The sequence below is a fragment of the Caretta caretta genome, chromosome 8 (genome assembly GCF_965140235.1).
Source record: "Caretta caretta isolate rCarCar2 chromosome 8, rCarCar1.hap1, whole genome shotgun sequence".
Lineage (NCBI taxonomy): Eukaryota > Metazoa > Chordata > Testudines > Cheloniidae > Caretta > Caretta caretta.
The window spans coordinates 53,409,921-53,430,758 of record NC_134213.1 but is presented as its reverse complement, the minus strand read 5'-3'; the positions used below and the strand labels follow the sequence as shown (position 1 = coordinate 53,430,758).

The 20,838-nt window shown below is 41.8% G+C and overlaps 1 protein-coding gene across 2 annotated transcripts in view; it reads left to right on the top strand.

Annotated features, from left to right (window-relative positions):
* The window catches only part of ACBD6 (acyl-CoA binding domain containing 6), a 142,299-nt gene that overhangs the window by 43,936 nt on the left and 77,525 nt on the right, over positions 1-20,838 (top strand). For both annotated transcript variants that reach the window (XM_048860317.2, XM_048860318.2), the window contains exon 4: positions 8,255-8,337. In XM_048860317.2, the coding sequence (XP_048716274.1) occupies positions 8,255-8,337 (83 nt within the window). The remainder of the gene's footprint in view (positions 1-8,254; positions 8,338-20,838) is intronic.

Below are 20,838 nucleotides of genomic sequence, written 5' to 3'. Positions count from 1 at the left end.
TTCCTCCCCCCCAAAAAGCAATATACGTTTGTGTAGCTTCTTCCTTCATACAAAGCATCAAACAACACTTCAGAGCAAGATGGAAAATGGTTTGCAAAACTGGAAACACTGGAATGCGTTACCTAGGGAGGTGGTAGAATCTCCTTCCTTAGAGGTTTTTAAGGTCAGGCTTGACAAAGCCCTGGCTGGGATGATTTAACTGGGAATTGGTCCTGCTTCGAGCAGGGGGTTGGACTAGATGACCTTCTGGGGTCCCTTCCAACCCTTATATTCTATGATTCTATGACTCAGGGACTCTTACAACTATTAAGGGGGGAACCCCATACTGGTATGGTAATTAGAATAGAAAAGGGATGAAGTGATAAATGGTAACAGCAAAAGTAAATACTCTTCAAGCAGCAGTTAGGGGAGCATAGAAGAAGAGAGGATCTGCTAGGACTGTGGTACTGAAGATAATTAATGATTACAAAATAAGATCACCTCCCATATGGAACATTGCAAACCGTGGTCTAAAATGCATTCTTAAATTTTTAGTTATTTGCACAATTGGATAAGAAAAATGTGTTTAAAAAAGGACTAGTCATTCAACTGTGTTTGCACGTTAAACCAGTCCATGGAGGGTGAACAGCCCTCTAGCTATCTTGGAACAAGGATAATCATTAACACCACCGTGTTTTATGTACCAATCCTTTAAAACTTTACAAGTCCAGAGGAAATATATCTTTGTGAAACATATTAAAGGAAGGTAGCAGAATTCCGTACTTCAGAGCCAGCCTTAAGAAAATAATACCATGGTTCAGCAAGGTTCTTAAGCATGAGAGTAACCTTAAACACAAGTTTCAGAGTGGTAGCCGTGTTAGTCTGGATCAGCAAAAAGAACAAGGAGTACTTGTGGCACGTTAGAGACTAACAAATTTATTTGAGCGTAAGCTTTCGTGGGCTTACGAAAGCTTATGCTCAAATATATTTGTTAGTCTCTGAGATGCTACAAGTACTCCTTGTTCTTTTTGCTTTAAAACAAGTATTCCCATTAAAATCAATGGAACTATCTATATGTGTGAAAGTTGGGTACATGCTTAAGTGCCCTGCTGAACTGAGGCCATAAAAAGGATTGGCAAAATACATTATAATGATCACTACTTACTAAGCAGGAACAAATGCCACCAACAGAGAAATATAAATAATCTTAAACATACTGATTGTGTAGCTGGTTTCTTATAACTCTTCCAGGGTGCAGGTTTCTAGATACCATGTTGACATTGGAGTACTGGGAGCTAAGAGTTTTGTGGTTTATTCTGAATTTGGAACACTTTAAAAATTAAAAACACTTTAAAAAATTTAAATTTTTGTCCTTTTTAAAACAATGGATAGTAAATGCTGTACAGATTAGTGTCCCTTGTTAGTAGCATTCTCGTCTGGTCTAGAATGTCGGAGGGTCTAGCCTCATACCAGGACTTGGGCTTACACACAGTGTTAAAACACCTTTCAGGCAGAGACTGTCACTTGCTATATGTGTGTACAATACATTGGCTAGGCAGTTTTTAACAATGTGCAAACATGATGACAGCTGTAGCTGGATAACAAATGACAGGAAAGAATTTAGGAGAAAATGTCTCTTGAACATCTGTAGTGAAAATCAGAGAAGCTTCCGTTTGTTAATTGTATGTGTTCACTCTGCAGTGTTTTCTCCATATTAGAAATTCGAGGAATAATGGTACAACTTCCTCTTACCATTAATGGGACTATTCATATAAGTGGGAGTTAGCTTAATGTTGAGTGAAATTTGACCCAAAATGTAAGTTTAGTGAAAATAGCCTTTTACAAACCAAAAGCCAATGGAAATGCTTCCTTGCCATTTACACTAACTCCTCACTTCTTGTTAAGTTGCTGATGAATTAGGGAATATGCTTGTTTAAAGTTGCGCAATGCTCCCTTATAACGTTGTTTGGCAGCCACTGGCTTTGTCCACTGTTTGCAGAAAGAACAGCCCATTGGAGCTAGCTGGTGGGGGCTTGGAACCAGGGTGGACCCACAGCCCCCCTATCAGCTCCCCGCTCCCCTAAGTCCCCTGTGCGGCAGCCACCCAGCATGCTATCAATTGCCGGGCAGTTCAGCTGTCCCTCCCCCCACTGCCATGTGCTGCTCCTGCCCTCTGCCTTGGAGTGAGCCTCCTGCTTGCTGTCCAAGGGGGGGGTGGGTGGAAGAGGGGTGCTAATGTCATGGTGTTCCCCTCTCCCTGCTCCTTTACCCCTTCTCCATAGAGCGGGGGGGACACACGACAGGGCTTAGGATGGAGGGAGCGTGCTGGCAGCAGCTGCTGCCTCAACTTGCTGATCTACTTAAAAAGGCAGAGAACTTAGAGTGGGATCAGCATACCCAAAGGGGCAATGCCTGTCTCTCTCTCTCACACAGGGTGTGTGTGTCTGTCTCTCTCTGCCACGCTCCCTCCATTGGTGCTGCCTTCTAGAGTGTGAGGGTATATTAACAACAATGTGTTAACCCTTGAGGGCTCAGCCAAGTGCTAGTTCATTATTTATCAGTAAGGCATTCCCTGGGAAATATCCTACCGTCTGACTCCACCACCTCAACCAAGTTTCACAATCATCATTGCTGTGTTTGTTTTAAACACATACTGTGTGTGTGTGTGTATATGTATGTATATATATATAATATGTATTTTGTCTGGCAAAATTTTTTTCCCTGGAACCTAACCCCACCATTTACATTAATTCTTATGGGGAAATTGGATTTGCTTAACATCATTTCGCTTAAAGTAGGATTTTTCAGGAACATAACTACAACATTAAGCGGGGAGTTACTGACTAGTCTGTGTTGAGAGAAATGCAGAAAGTAAACATATAATTAAAAGTCAATTAGATTTTTTAAAATTTCATTTCAAATAATGTCAGGTGCTGGTAGCGGTAGAGGTAAGGAAACCTTTGTGTTTCAGAATTTTTATTTTTTAATAAAAAGACCAGGAATACTTGTGGCACCTTGGAGACTAACACATTTATTTGAGCATAAGCTTTCGTGGGCTACAGCCCACTTTATTGGATGCATAGAATGGCACATGTAGTAAGAAGATATATATATATATCGATATATCTAACATACATACAGAGAACATGAAAAGGTGGAGTAAGAGGCTAATTAATTAAGATGAGCTATTATCAGCAGGAAAAAAAACTTTTGTAGTGATCATCAAGATGGCCCATTTAGACAGTTGACAAGAAGGCGTGAGGATACTTAACATGGGGAAATAGATTCAATATGCTTAATGACCCAGCCACTCCCAGTCTCTATTCAAACCCAAGTTAATGGTATCTAGTTTGCATATTAATTCAAGCTCAGCAGTTTCTCGTTAGAATCTGTTTTTGAAGCTTTTCTGTTGCAAAATTGCCACCTTTAAATCTGTTACTGAGTGGCCAGAGAGGTTGAAGTGTTTTCCTACCGGTTTTTGAATGTTCTGATTCCTGATGTCAGATTTGTGTCCATTTATTCTTTTGCGTAGAGACTGTCCGGTTTGGCCAAAGTACATGGCAGAGGGGCTTTGCTGGCACGTGATGGCATATTGGTAGATGTGCAGGTGAATGAGCCCCTGATGGCATGGCTAATGTGAATAGGTCCTATGATGGTGTCACTTGAATAAATATGTGGACAGAGTTGGCATCGGGCTTTGTTGCAACGATAGGTTCCTGGGTTAGTGTTTTTGTTGTGTGGTGTGTGGTTGCTGGAGAGTATTTGCTTCAGGTTGTGGGGCTGTCTGTATGCAAGGACTGGTCTGTCTCCCAAGATCTGTGAGAGTGAGGGATCATTTTTCAGGATAGGTTGTAAATCTTTGATGATGTGCTGGGGAAGTTTTAGTTGTGGGCTGAAGGTGACAGCTAGTGGCATTCTGTTATTTTCTTTGTTGGGCCTGTCCTGTAGTAGGTGACTTCTGGGTATGCTTCTGGCTCTGTCCGTCAGTTTTTTCACTTTAGCAGGTGGGTATTGTAGTTTTAAGAATGCTTGATAGAGATTTTGTAGGTGTTTGTCTCTGTCTGAAGGATTAGAGCAAATGCGGTTGTATCTTAGAGCTTGGCTATAGACGATGGATCCTGTGGTGTGTCCTGGATGGAAGCTGGAGGCATGTAGGTAAGTACAGCAGTCAGTAGGTTTTCGGTATAGGGTGGTGGTTATGTGACCATCGCTTATTAGCACAGTAGTGTCCAGGAAATGGACCGCTTGTGTGTATTGGTCTAGGCTGAGGTTGATGTTGGGATGGAAATTGTTGAAATCATGGTGGAATTCCTCAAGGGCTTCTTTTCCATGGGTCCAGACGATGAAGATGTCATCAATGTAGTGCAAGTAGAGTAGGGGCGTTACGGGACGAGAGCTAAGGAAGCATTATTCTAAGTCGGCCATAAAAATGTTGGCATACTGTGAGGCCATGCGGGTACCCATAGCAGTGCCGCTGACTTGAAGGTATATATTGTCCCCAAATGTGAAATAGTTGTGGTTGAGGACAAAGTCACAAAGGTCAGCCACCAGGTTTGCCATGACATTATTGGGGATACTGTTCCTGATAGCCTGTAGTCCATCTTTGTGTGGAATGTTGGTGTAGAGGGCTTCTACATCCATAGTGGCCAGGATGGTGTTTTCTGGAAGATCACCGATGGATTGTAGTTTCCTCAGGAAGTCAGTGGTGTAGCTGGGAGTGCTGGTAGCGTAGGGCCTGAGGAGAGAGTCCACATAGCCAGATAATCCTGCTGTCAGGGTGCCAAAGCCTGAGATGGTGGGGCGTCCAGAATTTCCAGGTTTATGGATCTTGGGTAGCAAATAGAATACCCCTGGTCAGGGTTCTAGGCCTGTGTCTGTAAATGAATCTGTAAACTCGGGCGTTGTACCCGATGACTGGAGAATTGCTAATATAGTTCCTGTTTTTTAAGAAATGGAAAAAACATGATCTGAGAAACTACAGGCTTGTTAGTTTGACCTCAATTGTATGCAAGGTCTTGGAACAAATTTTGAAAGAGGAAGTAGTTAAGGACATAGAGCTTAATGGTAATTGGGGTAAAATACAACATGGTTTTGCAAAAGGTAGATTGTGCCAGACCAACTTGATCTCCTTCTTTGAGAAGATAACTGATTTTTTAGACAAAGGAAATGCAGTAGATCTAATCTACCCGGATCTCAGTAAGACATTTGATACAGTTCCACATGGGAAATTATTAGTTAAATTGGAGAAAATGGGGATTAATAGGAAAATTGAAAGGTGTATAAGGAACTGCTTAAAGGGGAGACTACAAGAGGTCATACTGAAAGATGAACTGTCAGGCTGGAGGCAGGTTATTAGTGGAGTTCCTCAGGGACCGGTCTTGGGACCAATCTTATTTAACATTTTTATTACTGACCGTGGCACAAAAAGTGAATGTGCGCTAATAAAATTTGCGGATGACACAAAGTTAGGTGGTTTTGCCAATACAGAGGAAGACCAAAATATCATACAAGAAGATCTGGATGACCTTGTAAACGGGATAAAATTTAATAGTACAAAGTGAAAGGTCATGCATTTAGGGACTAACAACAAGAATTTTTGCTGTAAGCTGGGGATGTATCAATTGGAAATGACAGAGGAAGAGAAAGACTTAAGTGTATTTGTTGATCACATGATGACTGTGACCTACCAATATGATGCGGCCATGAAAAAGGCTAATGAAGTTCTAGGATGCATCAGGCAAGATATTTCCAGTAGAGACAGGGAAGTATTAATAGCATTACACAGGGCAGTGGTGAGAACCCATCTGGAATACTGTGTGCAGTCCTGGTCTCTCGTGTTTCAGAAAGATGAATTGAATTTGGAACAGGTACAGAGGAGGACTACTAGGATGATCTGAGGAATGGAAAACCTACCTTAGGAGAGGAGGCTCAAAGAGTGTGGCTTGGTTAGCCTAACCAGAAGAAGGCTGAGGGGAGATATGATTGCTCTTTATAAATACATCAGAGGGATAAATACCAGAGAGAAAGCAGAGTTATTAAATTAAGTGCCAATGAGGACACAAAAACAAATGGTTATAAACTGGCCATCAACAAGTTTAGGCTCGAAAGTAGGTGAAGGTTTCTAACCATCAGAGGAGTGAAGTTCTGGAACTTCAGTGGGGGCAAAAAAACCTAACTGGCTTCAAGACTGAGCTTGATAAGTTTATGGAGGGGATGGTATGATGAGACTCCTACAGTGGCATGTAGCTGATTGACTACTAACAGCAAATATATCCAATGGCCAGTGATGGGACACTAGCTGGGGAGGGCTTTGAGTTACTACAGAGAATTCTTTCCCAGGTATTTTCCTGGTGGGTCTTGCCCACATACTCGGGGTCTAACCGATCGCCATATTTGGGGTCAGAAGGAATTTTCCCATGGGTCAGATTGCCAGAGACCATGGGGGGTTTTCACCGCCTTCTGCAGCATGGAGTACAGGTCAATTGCAGGTTTAAACTAGTGTAAATGGTAGATTCTCTGTAACTTGAAATCTTTAATGATTTGAGGACTACAGTAACTCAGCCAGAGGTTAAGGGTCCATTACAGGAGTGGGTGGATGCGGTTCTATGGCCTCTAAAAGGACCTGATTTTCAGAGAACCTTTGAAAATCAGGCTACTTCAAAGTGTCTAAAATTGGGTACCCAAAATCACTAGTCATTTTTGAAGTGTAGGCCATAGACTATATATTGAGCTATCAGTATTCTAATTATCAAAGGGGAGCTGTGTTAGTCTGTATCCACAAAAACAACAAGGAGTCCGGTGGCACTAACAGATTTAGAGACTTAAAGACTAACAGATTTATTTGGGCATAAGCTTTCAGTGGGTAAAAAACCCACTTCTTCAGATTCATGGAGTGAAAATTACAGATGCAGGCATAAATATACTGGCACATGAAGAGAAGGGAGTTACCTTACAAGTGGAAAACCAGTGTTGACAAGGCCAATTCAGTCAGGGTGGATGTGGTCCACTCCCAATAATTAATGAGGAGGTGTCAATACCAAGAGAGGGAAAACTGCTTTTGTTGTGAGCCAGCCACTCCCAGTCCCTATTCAAGCCCAAATTAATGGTGTTAAGTTTGCAAATGAATGTAGCAGTTTCTTTTTGAAGTCTGTTTTTGAAGTTTTGTTGTTGAAGGATGGCTACTTTTAAATCTGTTGTTGAATGTCCAGAGTGATTGAAGTGTTCTCCTACTGGCTTTTGTATGTTACCATTCCTGATGTCTGATTTGTGTCCATTTATTTTTTTATGTAGAGACTGTCCGGTTTAGCCAATGTGCATGGCAGAGGGGCATTGCTGGCACATGATGGCATATTGATAGATGTGCAGGTGAATGAGCTCCTGATGGTGTGGCTGTTGTGGTTGGGTCCTCTGATGGTGTTGCTAGAGTAGATCTGGGGACAGAGTAGGCAACGGGGTTTGTTACAGGGATTGGTTCCTGGGTTAGTGTTTCTGTGGTGTGATGTGTAGTGAGTATTTGCTGGTGAATATTTGCTTCAGCTTGGGGGGCTGTCTGTAAGCGAGGACTGGCCTGCCTCCCAAGGTCTCTGAGAGTGAGGGATCATTTTCCAGGATAGGTTGTAGATCATTAATGATGTGCTGGAAATGTTAAAGCTGGAGGTTGTACGTGCTGGCCAGTGGTGTGCTGTTATTTTCCTTGTTGGGCCTCTCCTGTAGTAAGTGACTTCTGGGTACCCATCTCGCTCTGTCAGTCTGTTTCCTCACTTCCCCACCGGACTCGTCAGTATTCTAATTGTTCTTTTCTGTCATGGTAGAAATCATTGAGAATCCTAGAGTTCTTTGGAGTAAATCACTTGGAAATGCAACCCATTATAAAATTTAATTTAAATCTATATTAAATAGATTAATAAAGGTGATCTTTTCAGTCTAGTAACATGACATTATGCTGCCTCCCAAAGGATTAGCACTTTGGTCCTAAGTGGCCGAGACTGAGCGCGCTGTGCAGGCAGTGGACTCGTTCTTGTGAGGAGGGAGGGAGAGAGAAGGTGCCTTGTTGTGCCTCTCTGGAGACTCCCTCTGGACTGTGCTCAGAATAGCATTGATTGGTTTTTGGAGCCCTGAGATGTAACAGATATGTGAAGCATTTGAGCATGATTGTAGGGAAGTGAGAGGAAGGATCCTAAAGAATCATTCCCCTCCATGCCCTTAAAAAACAAAGTGACAGCATGAAGCAGACTGAGTCTGAAAGCCATGTCACTCTACCAATTTTTTCTTTCAGACACCAGAGAAGAGAGGAAAGGAAGGAAAAACTGGGTTTGGAGGCCCAGTTGTCAGCTCGCTGTATCAGGAAGAAACCATCAGGTGACTATCTCGTCTGGTCTTTTAGCACTGATATGTTTTCAGTTTAACTTACTTTAATTTTTCTAAGAATTTTTCTTTAACATCAAACAAGTGTGGTGGCAACTCCAGCAGGATAATAAAAAACAGAAAAGAACTTTTCAGGTCCATAGTCATTAATAACTGTCTGTATTGCTCCCAGGTACTCTCAGGGAGATATAGGAAGGGGACAATGTCTTCTTTCTTGCTGTTAAACACCAATTGCCCTCTTGAATTGTGTATCAGTAGTTATCCAAAAAAGTGTTTTTTAAAATACAATTATTTCTTTGAATAATACTGAGTTTGTGTATAGCAATTAAGGTTCTATAAGCAGACACTATACAGCTTCATTGGGAAGCCCTGTCTTGTATTAAATTTAATTTTTTCCCTCTCCAGCTTGCATAGCAAAAATGCAGTTAAGCAAGAATGGTTGCTGTTTGACAACTAAGATACTTCTGAACTAAAATATAAAAGAAAATTAAATGCAAAATAGATGAGACTGAAACATTAAAATTCAGGGTAAACCAGAAAAAAGTCAGCAAATGCAAAATTAAATGTTCCTACAGTGGTGTTTGCTCTCTCATATTGCAAGCATGTGGTTATATGTGTTTTCTCTTTCTGTTTTGTTGTGCATATTCCATCATTTTGATCTCAGGAAATCAAAATATAAGTGAACTTTGACTTTCTAAAATATCCCAGACTCAGTGGGAAGTATCCTAAAGTGTTTAACTGTAACATGGCATTTGTGTGACTTGCAATGGAAAATAAATCATAAATGGATGATTCCAAAGTGCTGTACAAGACACTGAGCTGGATATTGATAGTACTGTGTTTGAACAAGCAAACACCGGCAGTAGTTCAAACACTTCCTTGGTCATTGCATCCTATTTTACTGAGAAATGGAAAAGCTGGACTTCAGGGTTATCTCTGTATTCTTTTCAGAAAGGGCCAACAGATCTTTAACTTCCATTTGGACATTCACCAAAGATGGACAGATGTGACCTTGGTTTGCATATCATCTGAAGAATAGCACTTCTAGATGCCAGCAAACTGTCTTGTTCTGGCAACATTAGGGTCTGAACCCAGGTCCTTGAACTCATGACCACCTGACCTAGAGATAAAAATGCTCCTCATTGAGCCACAGTGGCACATTAGAATCTGAAACCACCTAGTCAATGCTGGGTGTTGAGCTTCAAGTAGGTTTAACTCCATAATCCTGTCAGCATAGTAGGCTGCATGGATTAGTGCTTTTCTTATTCTCCCCTCTTATTCTTGTTGTTCACCAAGTATAGTAGTATAGTGAACAAGTATAGTTCACCAAGTATAGTATAATTCTAGTTGGTTTAAGTACAGTAACTCCTCGCTTAACATTGTAGTTATGTTCCTGAAAAATGCAACTGTACGTGAAACGATGTTAAGTGAATCCAATTTCCCCATAAGAATTAATGTAAGGGGGGGGGAGAGTTAGGTTCCAGGGAAATTTTTTTCACCAGACAAAATACTGTATTTTACACACACACACACACACACACACACACACACACACACACACACACACACACACAGTATAAGTTTTAAATAACCGGTTTAACACTGTACACAGTGATGATGATTGTGAAGCTTGGTTGAGGTGGTGAAATCAGAGGGTGAAAGAGGGTGGGATATTTCCCAGGGAATGCCTTACTGCTAAATGATGACCTAGCACTTAGCTGAGCCCTCAGGGGTTAACACATTGTTCATGTAGCCTCACACTCTACAAGGCAACATGAATGGAGGGAGGGGAGACAGCATGGCAGACAGAGACACACACCCTGTGTGAGAGAGAGAGATGTGCATTGCCCCTTTAAGTATCCTGACCCCACTCTATGTACACTGCCTTTTTAAGTAGATCAGAAAGTTGAGAGAGCAGCTGTTGCCAGCAAGCTCCCTCCGTCCTGAGTCCTGTTGTCTTCCCCCCAACACACACTCTATGGAGATGGGGTAAGGGGGATGCCCTGAGCGGGGGGGGGGCACCCTGACATTAATCCCCCTCTTCCCCGCCCCTGCACAGCAAGCAGCAGGCTCCCGAGCAGCTCTAAGGCAGAGGGCAGGAGCAGCACATGGCAGTGGGGGGAGGGACAGCTGAACTGCCTGGCAATTGATAGTCTCCTGGGCGGCTGCCACACAGGGAACTTAGGGCAGCGGAGAGCTGACAGGGGGGCTGCGGGTCCACCCTGGTTCCAAGCCCCCACCAGCTAGGTCCAACGGGCTGCTCTTCCTGCAAGCAGTGGACAAAGCAAGTGGCTGCCAAATGACGACGTTATAAGGGAGCATTGCGCAACTATAAATGAGCATGTTCCCTAATTGATCAGCAACGAAACGTTTCCCAGGACGACTTTAAGTGAGGAGTTACTGTAGTTTAAGTCTCTTTTTGGTACACATGGAGCAGTGGGTTTTTTGTCCCCCTCCCCCCCCCCGAGAGTACGTCATTCACATAGAATTTACAAATAAATGCAACAATAAATATTTTTCAAATATAAAATTTACCCTGAGGAACATTTTCTGCAGTACATCTAATAATACTAAGCAGTGTGCTAATGATTGTGCTTTCTGAGTGTTCTTGCTGACCTTCTACAGAATATTTTTATTTCTTGCACACACAAGTTGTACCATTTTAATTATACTGGTATAAAGTGGTACAGCTCCAAGTGTGGACATAGTTATACTGGTACATGTGTGCTCCTACCTATGCATCTTATTTCCCTTTGCATATGGGCATAAATTATCTTGGTACAACCACATGCATACCAGTTTAGCAACATCACACTAGGGATTGTACCTAGTGCAATTATAGGATTGCAATAATGCAATTATATTGCAATTATAATGCAATTATATTGCATTCTCCTAAGTGACATAGTTATACTGATACAAAAACTGTGCATAGACCAGGCCTAAGAAAGATGGCAGTGGCATACTAGGCAAGTGAAGACATGGAAGCTTGACCACTGATTTGTATCAAGGTGACACAGTAAAGTGGGGTTGATGCTGGATACTGGGTAGAATTACCTTGCCCAAGAAGTTGAGTGGTTGGGGGTTTTGGGGTTGTTTTTTTTTTTTAGGACACCTTGTATGGGAAGGGGAAGAATCAAAATACATTCTGTTAATTTTCTAGATTCTGTTCCATGAATGCTCCTAGATATAGATTCTGATGTCTTGCCATAGAGTCAAATGTTCAGTCACCAGCCCTGTTTTTAAAATGTGAATGCCATTATACAGTATGGTGAAACTTGTATTTTCCTATTGCACACCAAAGACAGTAATTTCTTTGCAGTGTTCAGTTTCATAGGCAACTATGTGCAGATAATGTGGTGGTTCTCAGTGCAAGACACACAAACCTATTGTGGAAGAGCTGTAACTGGTTGTGGAGTTGTATGGGGGAAAAGAACAATTTAATGCCCTGATCTAGCAAATACTTAAGCACAAATTTAATTTAAGCACATAAATTAGTCCCATTAACTTTGGTAGGGCTAGTCAGATGCTCAAAGATAAGCATGTATGTAAGTATTTGCAGAGTCCTAACATATGAAAAAAATCACCTCATGTAGAATATGCTCTTTTTGAATCCATCATCATCACCACAATATAACTCTCACCAAACTTAGTTTCTGGCTAGCCACAAAAAGCAAAAAATTTCAGAATGTCCTACCATTTGCTCCCTAGAATTCAACTGCTACAAAAGATATAGGGGAAAGGCAAGCTCTGAGCTAGCCAAATACCAAAGTCAGTGCTTCTTACATAACCAGTATCTAGACTTGTACCTGGAAACAGACTGGGTACCAGTGGAGAATGCAGTTGTTTACTTAAGAGGCAGGTACTGCATTCTGCCCTTTGAGAAGCTTTTGAATGGTGCCAGGAAACCAGAATAGAGATGAAAAGTTGCAGTCTCCAGGGTCAAATGCAGATGGTACAAGACTGGTTCAGGCTATCAAAAACATGTTTTAATGGTTACCAAAGGTAATGAGAATCAACTTTTCTTTAGGAAAATAGCTAAAAAGTATAAATGCAAAACAAGATTTTAATTGGTTATTTTAAATCAAGGTATCCTGCTTGCTGATTTAAATCATGATTAAAACTTGGGATTTAAAGTGATTTAAATCAACCTACTCTGCCACCAGTATCCCCTCTATCTTCAGATCTATCCAGACAAGCCATCTAGCCTTCATCCAGGACCCTAACTTCACTAGCATGCTTGGAAAAGAAAGGAATCCAGATTTAATGAGAAGACAGACGTGGAGCTGAATATAATAAGCAAATGGCTCTGAAGCCCCAAACCTCACCATCTCGCCAAGCAGCATCCATATACTCATTGACCAGAAACTGAGTAATAAATGGAACCTTTCAGGAGTGCTGGAACAGTTTTTATAGTTGCAGCACTGAAAGCGGAAACCATGTATTGGATTGTTATTACTGCTTCAAGCCAGTACCCCTGAAACCTATAGACGCCTGCATGCGATAGCCATACGGGAAAACGAGCAGTTGCCCGTCACAACCATTTGGGTCTTCTCATGAAGAAATGAATGGAGCAACAATAAATCAATCCCATTGTGACATTGCACTCCATGTGATTTTATGAAAATATGCTAATGAGTGTGAATATAATGTAACTGGAATATGCTTCATGAAAAAGATGTCTTGTAAGGTATCATTACAAAACTTATAATCTACTGAGTGTGGTCATCCTATTTGTATAAATGTATCATTCTTGTATCTGAAACTAGAAATATAAAATATAACTCTGAGGTCCTATTGTAATTATGCAAGGTGTGGGCCATTAATGGTGGTTTGGAATCTTGATGGCTCCCATCAACTACGACAACTGGTTGTAAATGGCTCTGCTTACTTGCAAGCCTTCTTGTGAGTCAGGCCCGGAAGAATGAAGGCTTGGCGGGGTCTCACAGGACATGTGACCATGTCATCTGGTACTGGAATCCATCATAAACCTGGTGCTTTTCCATTTAGAAGGAGGGATGTGGATCCAGAGAGACAAAAGATTCCTGCCTTGTGCCAAAGCTATATAAGGGGGTGGAACAGAACAAAGGAGGTTCCAGTCATGAGAAATCCCCTAGTTACCATCTGAGCTGGAGCTAACAAGAAATGTACCAGGGAAAAGGATAGGGCCCAGACTAGGAAGGAGTCCAGTCTGTGAAATAAGCTTATTGGAACATCTCTCAGGGTGAGATTTTATCTTTCCACAGTATGCATCCAACGAAGTGAGCTGTAGCTCATGAAAGCTTATGCTCAAATAAATTGGTTAGTCTCTAAGGTGCCACAAGTACTCCTTTTCTTTTTGTGAATACAGACTAACACGGCTGTTACTCTGAAACCTATCTGTAATCAGTTTCTTAATGTATTAGGCTTAGACTTGTGTGTTTTGTTTTATTTTGCTTGGTAATTTACTTTGTTCTGTCTGTTATTACTTGGAACCACTTAAATCCTACTTTTTATACTTAATAAAATCACTTTTGCTTATTAATTAACCCAGAGTAGGTAAGTAATACCTGGGGGAGCAAACAGCTGTGCATATCTCTCTGTCAGTGTTATAGAGGGTGGACAGTTTGAGTTTACCCTGTATAACCTTTATACAGAGTAAAATGGATTAATTTGAGGTTTGGATCCCATTGGGAGCTGGGTGTCTGGGTGCTGGAGACAGGAGCACTTCTTAAGTTGTTTTCAGTTAAGTCTGCAGCTTTGGGGCGCGTGGTTCAGACCCTGGGTCTGTGTTGGAGCAAACTGGCATGTCTGGCTCAACAAGGCAGGGTTCTGGAGGCCCAAACTGGCAGAGAACATGGGCTCGGAGGTAGTCTCAACACATCAGGTGACAGTCCCAAGGAGGTCTCTGTGACCGAACCTGTCACACCCATCTGCTGCTAAAAGGAGTTGAAGACAAATCAACAGCACTTTGTGATCAGCTGTGTCAGAAGCTGTTGAAAGATCTAACAGAATCATCATGGACTATTGTACATCAACAGAAGGTCATCAGCAAAAGAAATAAAGCCAGTGTTTTCAAAATTGAGTATTTAAAGGAGTGCATCTAAATCCACATTTAAGTGCCTAGTGTGGAATCAGGTGTCTAGTTTTAGGCACTCAAGTTTGAAAATGTTGGCCAATATGCAATTGCCTTGTCCTGTCCAGGACTAAAGTCAGACAAAGATGTAGGAAGCTAGAAGAGTTGAGGTGTTGCTGGTGTTGGTCTCTTACAGCTTTCTCAGTGATTTTCCTCAACGGGAGGATTTGAGGCAGAATGGAAAAACAGAAAAATATTAGGCCAAGCCTACATATACAAATATCAACTGATTTAACTCATCCAGTTTCTAAACCGATTTAAGAATGTCCACACAAGGAAATTGCATTTGTTTATTTAGATCAGTTTAGAAACTGATTCAATTAAATAATGTATTTATATGTATGTGAATCAGCCCTTAATAACAAAAGTAGGTTTCTTGCACTAAGGCTTAGCTTTTATCTTTTTGGGGGTGATATTGTCCTCCTGGAGGGGGCATTAATAATCACGTCAATAATGAGCAGGAGTGCCCCCTCCTCCCCCGGTGTAGAACAGTTGCTGCCACACTACATTGTTGAGATCACAAACCCCCGGGGTAGGAACTGTGTCTCCTTTTCTTTGTTTGTAAATTGCCCAGCACACTTTGGGCATTATAGAAAAATAACATCCATTGTTGAATCGTGGTAGAACTTGAAGTTTCCTCTTGAATGAGGGATTTTAAATTTTCTGAGATTCCAAATCCTGTGAAATAATATCGTGATTGTGATGTTTTCTGTTTTCATATAACACAAGCATTATTCCCATCTTCTGTTTTCTAAGCTCTCATTACTAGTACAAAATTGAACTCATTTGTCCACAAACAGTTGCAATTGAAGCTTCAGAAGCTTGGTTAATAAACACTGAAGTAAGTTTACCTGCTATGTCACCAGCAAAAAATCTTTTATGTAAGATACAAAATGAGGGACCACATCAAAAATACTGTAGAACTGCAAATAATCACTATAAAATTTTTGCTGTGTTTGATATTATTCTATATCATCAAAAAAAAATTTACATCTTATATTCCCAGCAACAAGTAAGTGGAAGCGTTTTCATTGCAGAGACTGGCCAGGAATCTGAAAATAATTTAATGCTGCTGTGTGGCTACTTTTTTTCATTTAAAATAAATAGTTCCTCATAGTTGTGCAGGCAGGCAACTTAACTTTGTCTCAGATGTGTTTCTTGAGCATTGGTTTTCTCAGATTTCAGTTTCCTGATTAATCATTTCTGAATAAATTAAATTAGAAATACAAGTTGGATAACACTAAATAATTTGTGAACCAAGTAAAATTTGGATTATAGCGAGGGATATTTAAGAAGGACGCCCTTTTCTAACAAAAATCCCCACCTGGCATGTTCTGAGGGAAAGAGGGGACTTCTGAGCTCTATGTACTTCCTAGGAGGCCCTGATTTAATGGTGTAAGGTATGAGGTTAGGAACTGGACATAGAGCAAGAACTAAGATGTCAGCAAATGATGGGCTACACTTTCTTATCCCCGCCTTCTCCTGTGCAAAGATTTGATAGTCCCCATCATGCTTCATAGTCCATCTGATGCCACATAAACCATCAAAATTTTATTAATCCCCCAAAGAGAGGCAGCCATCTGGCCCCCACAGAGCTAGACCACACTAGGGCAAAACTGGAATGATTGATGGGCTCTGGAATTGATTAGTTGTTCTGAGAGACAAATGAACTGTTTTGGCAGAAAATACCAGAGGTCACTGCATGTGGTCAGACACAAAGGCCTGCAGAATTTTAAAGAGTTGCTTCCACTATAGACTTGTAAAGTTGCTATTTATTCACAATAATGGATTTTGAAAACATCCCAGTGATTTAAGAGTGTGTGTTTTCTTCTTTGGGAATGCATTCATCTTAACTGATCATAAAACTGTAGAAATAAGGATCACAATTAGACTGTTCTTGGTTCGCTGGGAATTAAGGGCTCTTACTGGTATGATGTGTGTGCATGCAGAATGGATGCAGCTCAGTCGTCTGTCACTCACACAAATGTTGGGCTATAAATTTCCTCTGAAAGAACTCCTCTGATTGGAGAAAACCAAGCAAGCTGCAGCATGCACAGCCCTATTGCAAATAAGAGCCAGAAACAAAACACCCACAAATTTAGGCAGGCTTTGGGGTTTTTTTTAAACTTAGTGTTGTTTTAGATACAGCCCTTTTCATATGACAAATGTTACTTGTAATGAGATTATGGTTTTAAGGCTATTGAACTGACATTTTTGTTGGTTTGCTCTAGGTTTTACTGCACCCACTTGCGGCCTCTCCCGCTCCCCCCCCCCCCAGCTTGAGTTGATTTTCAAATACTAAGCTAGCAAAGGACATCCTTAGGCCATGGTCCCCTGTCACAGAGAGAAATGATAGTGTTAAATGGCAGCCACTGTTTGGGTTTTAAACTGCTGCTCCTCATCCTACAATGCTGCTAATCTACAAAATTGCACGTGCATTTTTGTGAGGGATGGGGGAATTGGATGACACATGTCTTATTACATCCGGAATGCTCTCTGAGGACAGCACACTAGTGTGCGGGCAAGTGGGCAACACCTCCCCAGAGGAAACCTGACTCTTCAGAATAAACTTCAGTTATGGATTTATTCAGACTGTAAAACCTCAGCTGGCATAAATAATTGAGAAAGCAAAGGTTTGTCTGTGGTGCATACCTCAGGGACACATGCCTACCTCCCTTCCTCCCACCACCTTTTCTTATGAAAATGATCCCAGTTGCACTGATAGATAATAACAACACCAAGCAATTAAAAGCTATGGGTGGCTGGAGAGAGGAGAAAAGGTTCAGTTAATGAGCTTTTCCTCTTCCTGTGCCCAGGAGAGCCTCCAAAGTGATGAGGCGATTAAAGCGAAGAGATAATTATAGATTACGTGAAAATGGGTCCCTTGGGGCAAGAGGGCCTTGACTTAAACAGTAACTGTTGCAAGTGTCTCCTGGCTCCGATGGTTGCCTGCCTCTGTGCTTCATTGAGCTTCAGTATGCTCAGCGGCACTGTGCCAAGCAGACGGGCAAAGCCACCTGTTTGCAGCACACAGACTCTTCCTGGGCAAGGTGGTGTGCTTCCACCAAATCTTTCTGCACAAAGCCATTTTTGATCAATTCACAGAAAGGGGGAAGGAGACTGATAGTGATGGAGCATGGGTATCTGTTTGCTGCTTTGTTTTAAAGATGGCCTGCAAAGGCGGTGTACTGGGTGTTGCTCTTTCTGATGTAGAAAGGTCTGAAAGCCCTGGAAGAAGAGACATTCCATACACTCTTTTTTTTTTTTTTTTTTTTTTTTTTTTACATAAGAAATTTAAGTATTTTCTAATTTTTTTTTCCTGGAAGTCTCTATGGATGACTAGAGAGCCAGTATGAGGAAGTAAAGCATGGTTAATTGACAGCAAATTATTTATATTCAAGCTCTGTCAAAAATCTTTGGTTTAACAGCTGTTTAACTCAAATATCTTGTAAAGAGTTGGAAGAAAAGATCTGTTTAAGGGTATGTCTTCACTAGCAACATTAAAGTGCTGTGTAGTCACGGCACCAGCACTGGGAGAGAGTTCTCCCAGTGCTGTAAAAAAAACCACCCTCACAAGGGGAGTAGCTCCCAATGCTGGGAGTGTGGCTCCCAGCGCTGGTGCACTGTCTACGCTGTCACTTTACAGCGCTGAAACTTGCAACACTCGAGGGTGTTTTTTCACACCCCTGAGCGAGAAAGTTGCAGCACTGTAAAGTGACAGTGTAGACAAGGCCTAAGATTCAGTTGACCTGCCACATCTTTTCTTTTAAGGTTGAGAAAGTTCCCACTCCACATCTACTGCCTCCAATGAAGATTAGACTTGACATTCCTGGTACTTCTAAGGTGGGTGGTAGTGGGGGTGGAGTGCGGAAAAACACCTTTTTTTCTTTTTTTGATAGTGTGGGGGGAGGAAGGAGAGGGGAGAAATTTTTGGAGCTTCCTTTGTCCATCATAAGGAAACAAAAAAGGGCACAACTTTGCAGTCAACTTTAAACAAACACTGGTTCCAGCTGACCTTTATTGGATCAGTAATATTAGAAGGTGACTCTAACATTATAGAAATAATCTACAGAGGGAGGCAAAACTACAGCTCCCATTACACAGCTTTCCTATCTCCTCTGCATCTTTTCAGTAATAAGCCATGCGCATTTCTATGAACTTGAGTATTGTGATCTTTACTGTTTGTAGGTATCTTAAGGTTATCTGTCGCTTTTGTAACTTAATGTGGGTGAAAGGTGTCAGATGGACAGACGTAGTATTTTAAATCTTCCGTTTATCCTCATTACCACTCCGGCAGCAACAGTGCAATGTTTTCCACCTTACTCTGTTCATATGCTTTGCTTCTCAACTGACCTATAGGCTCCATGCCTACTCTGTTCTTGGCCTCTCTGCTGAATCTGCCACCAAGGGTGTCAGTGTCATTTGTGGACTGTACAGATATCGACATGGGATTGGACTGAACATAGCTACTCATTTCATATATTCTCTCAAACACTACTATTTTTCAGTAAAAATAAATAATCAGGAAAAAGCCAAACCCTCACCATTCCAAGTCTCCCCACCTGGAGCTCCCATTGTGTATCCTTATCTGTGTCTTCTACAACCTTGAGCACCATTTCAGCATGTAACAAATTAATAATACCAGTCCTCATCTGTATTTGGTTCAAGCCATAAAGGTGAGAGACTCTGAATCTCATTATTGATCCTTCAGCAACCCAATTTCTCTAAACCCAAAACCTCCTTTGGGTTCTCTCCTTTTTCTCATTTGGTGGCTTCCTATATATGTGAAAACGTATAAGCACATGAGGGATTAGATCTACTTTTCTCATGTCTGAGATGCATAGGAAACAAAATAATTACATAAAGACTTAGGATGTCTTCATTGGGACTAATACACACCTTCCTTCCATCCATCTATTTGAATCTGGGGCTTTTAGCAATTTTGAGCATTCATTTGTAGAATATTTTTGGGTGGGTGGAGAGCTCAAATTATTTTTGGCAAATTCAAGTGGAAATGCTAAATTTCCCAAGGGCATGACTACATGGGAAATTGACTAGCATAGTTATTCCAGAATAACTATTTCGCTATAGCAATTCCAGAATAATTCCCCAATGTGGACACACTTCCAAAATAAGTGACTTTATTTTGGAATAAGTGTCATCCACACAGGGGAGTTATTCTGGAATAGCTAAATCATATGGGACTAACTATCATGGAATAGTTATTCTAGAATAGCTATGCCAGTCAGTTGCCCCTGTGTAGGTAAACCAGGCCCAGGCATCCTTGGGAGAGAATTGTCGATCTTACTGGGAAGTTGCTCTGGGCTGGTCTGTGCTAGAAAGCTTTGCCAGATTATACTGGTGTTGTTAAACAGACAAAGGCCTGGTCTACAGTACGCGATTATATCGAATTTAGCCGCGTTATATCGAATTAAAACTAAATCCGTCCACACAACCAACCCAGTTTTGTTGACTTTAAGGTCTCTTAAAACCAGTTTCTGTACTCCACCTGGGCAAGGGGAGTAGCGCTAAAATTGACATCGCTGTTCTGGATTTGAGGTACTGTGGATGCAATTCGATGGTATTGGCCTCCGGGAGCTATCCCAGAATTCTCCACTGTGACCGCTCTGCACAACGCTTTCAACTCAGATGCACGAGCCAGGTAGTCAGGAAAAGCCCAGGGAACTTTTGAATTTCATTTCCTGTTTGGTCAGTGTGGTGACCTGATTAGCAGAGGAGACCATGCAGAGTCCACCAGCACAGGAGACCATGCAGTCCCAAATGCCAAACGAGCTCCAGCATGGACCGAGCAGGAGGTACTGGATCTCATTGCTGTTTGGGGAGAAGAATCTGTTCAGGCAGAACTCCGTTTCAAAAAAAGGAACCCAAACATATATGCGAAAATCTCCCCGGGCATGACGGACAGAGGCTACTCCAGGGGGACACAGCAATGCCGTGTGAAAATCAAGGAGCTCAGGTAAGCCTACCAAAAGACTAGAGAGGCAAACGGGCGCTCCGGGTCACAGCCCCATACATGCCGCTTCTACGATTAGCTGCATGCAATTCTGGGAGGGGGACGCAACCACTACCCCACCACTGTCTGTGGCACCTGCAAGGGGGGACTCTCGCAGAGAGGGGAGGATGATTTTTTGGAGGAGAAAGAGGAGGAGGAGGAGGACAGTGCACAGGCAGCAAGCGGTGAATCCGTTCTCCCCGGAAGCCAGGAACTGTTCATCACCCTGGAGCCAATACCCTCTGAGACCATGACGCCAGAGAAGGCACTTCTGGTGAGTGTACCTTTTGTAAATATGATGCAGGGTTTAAAAGAAAGTGTGTTTACTGATTCATTTGCCCTGAAGACTTGGGATGCATTTGCGTCC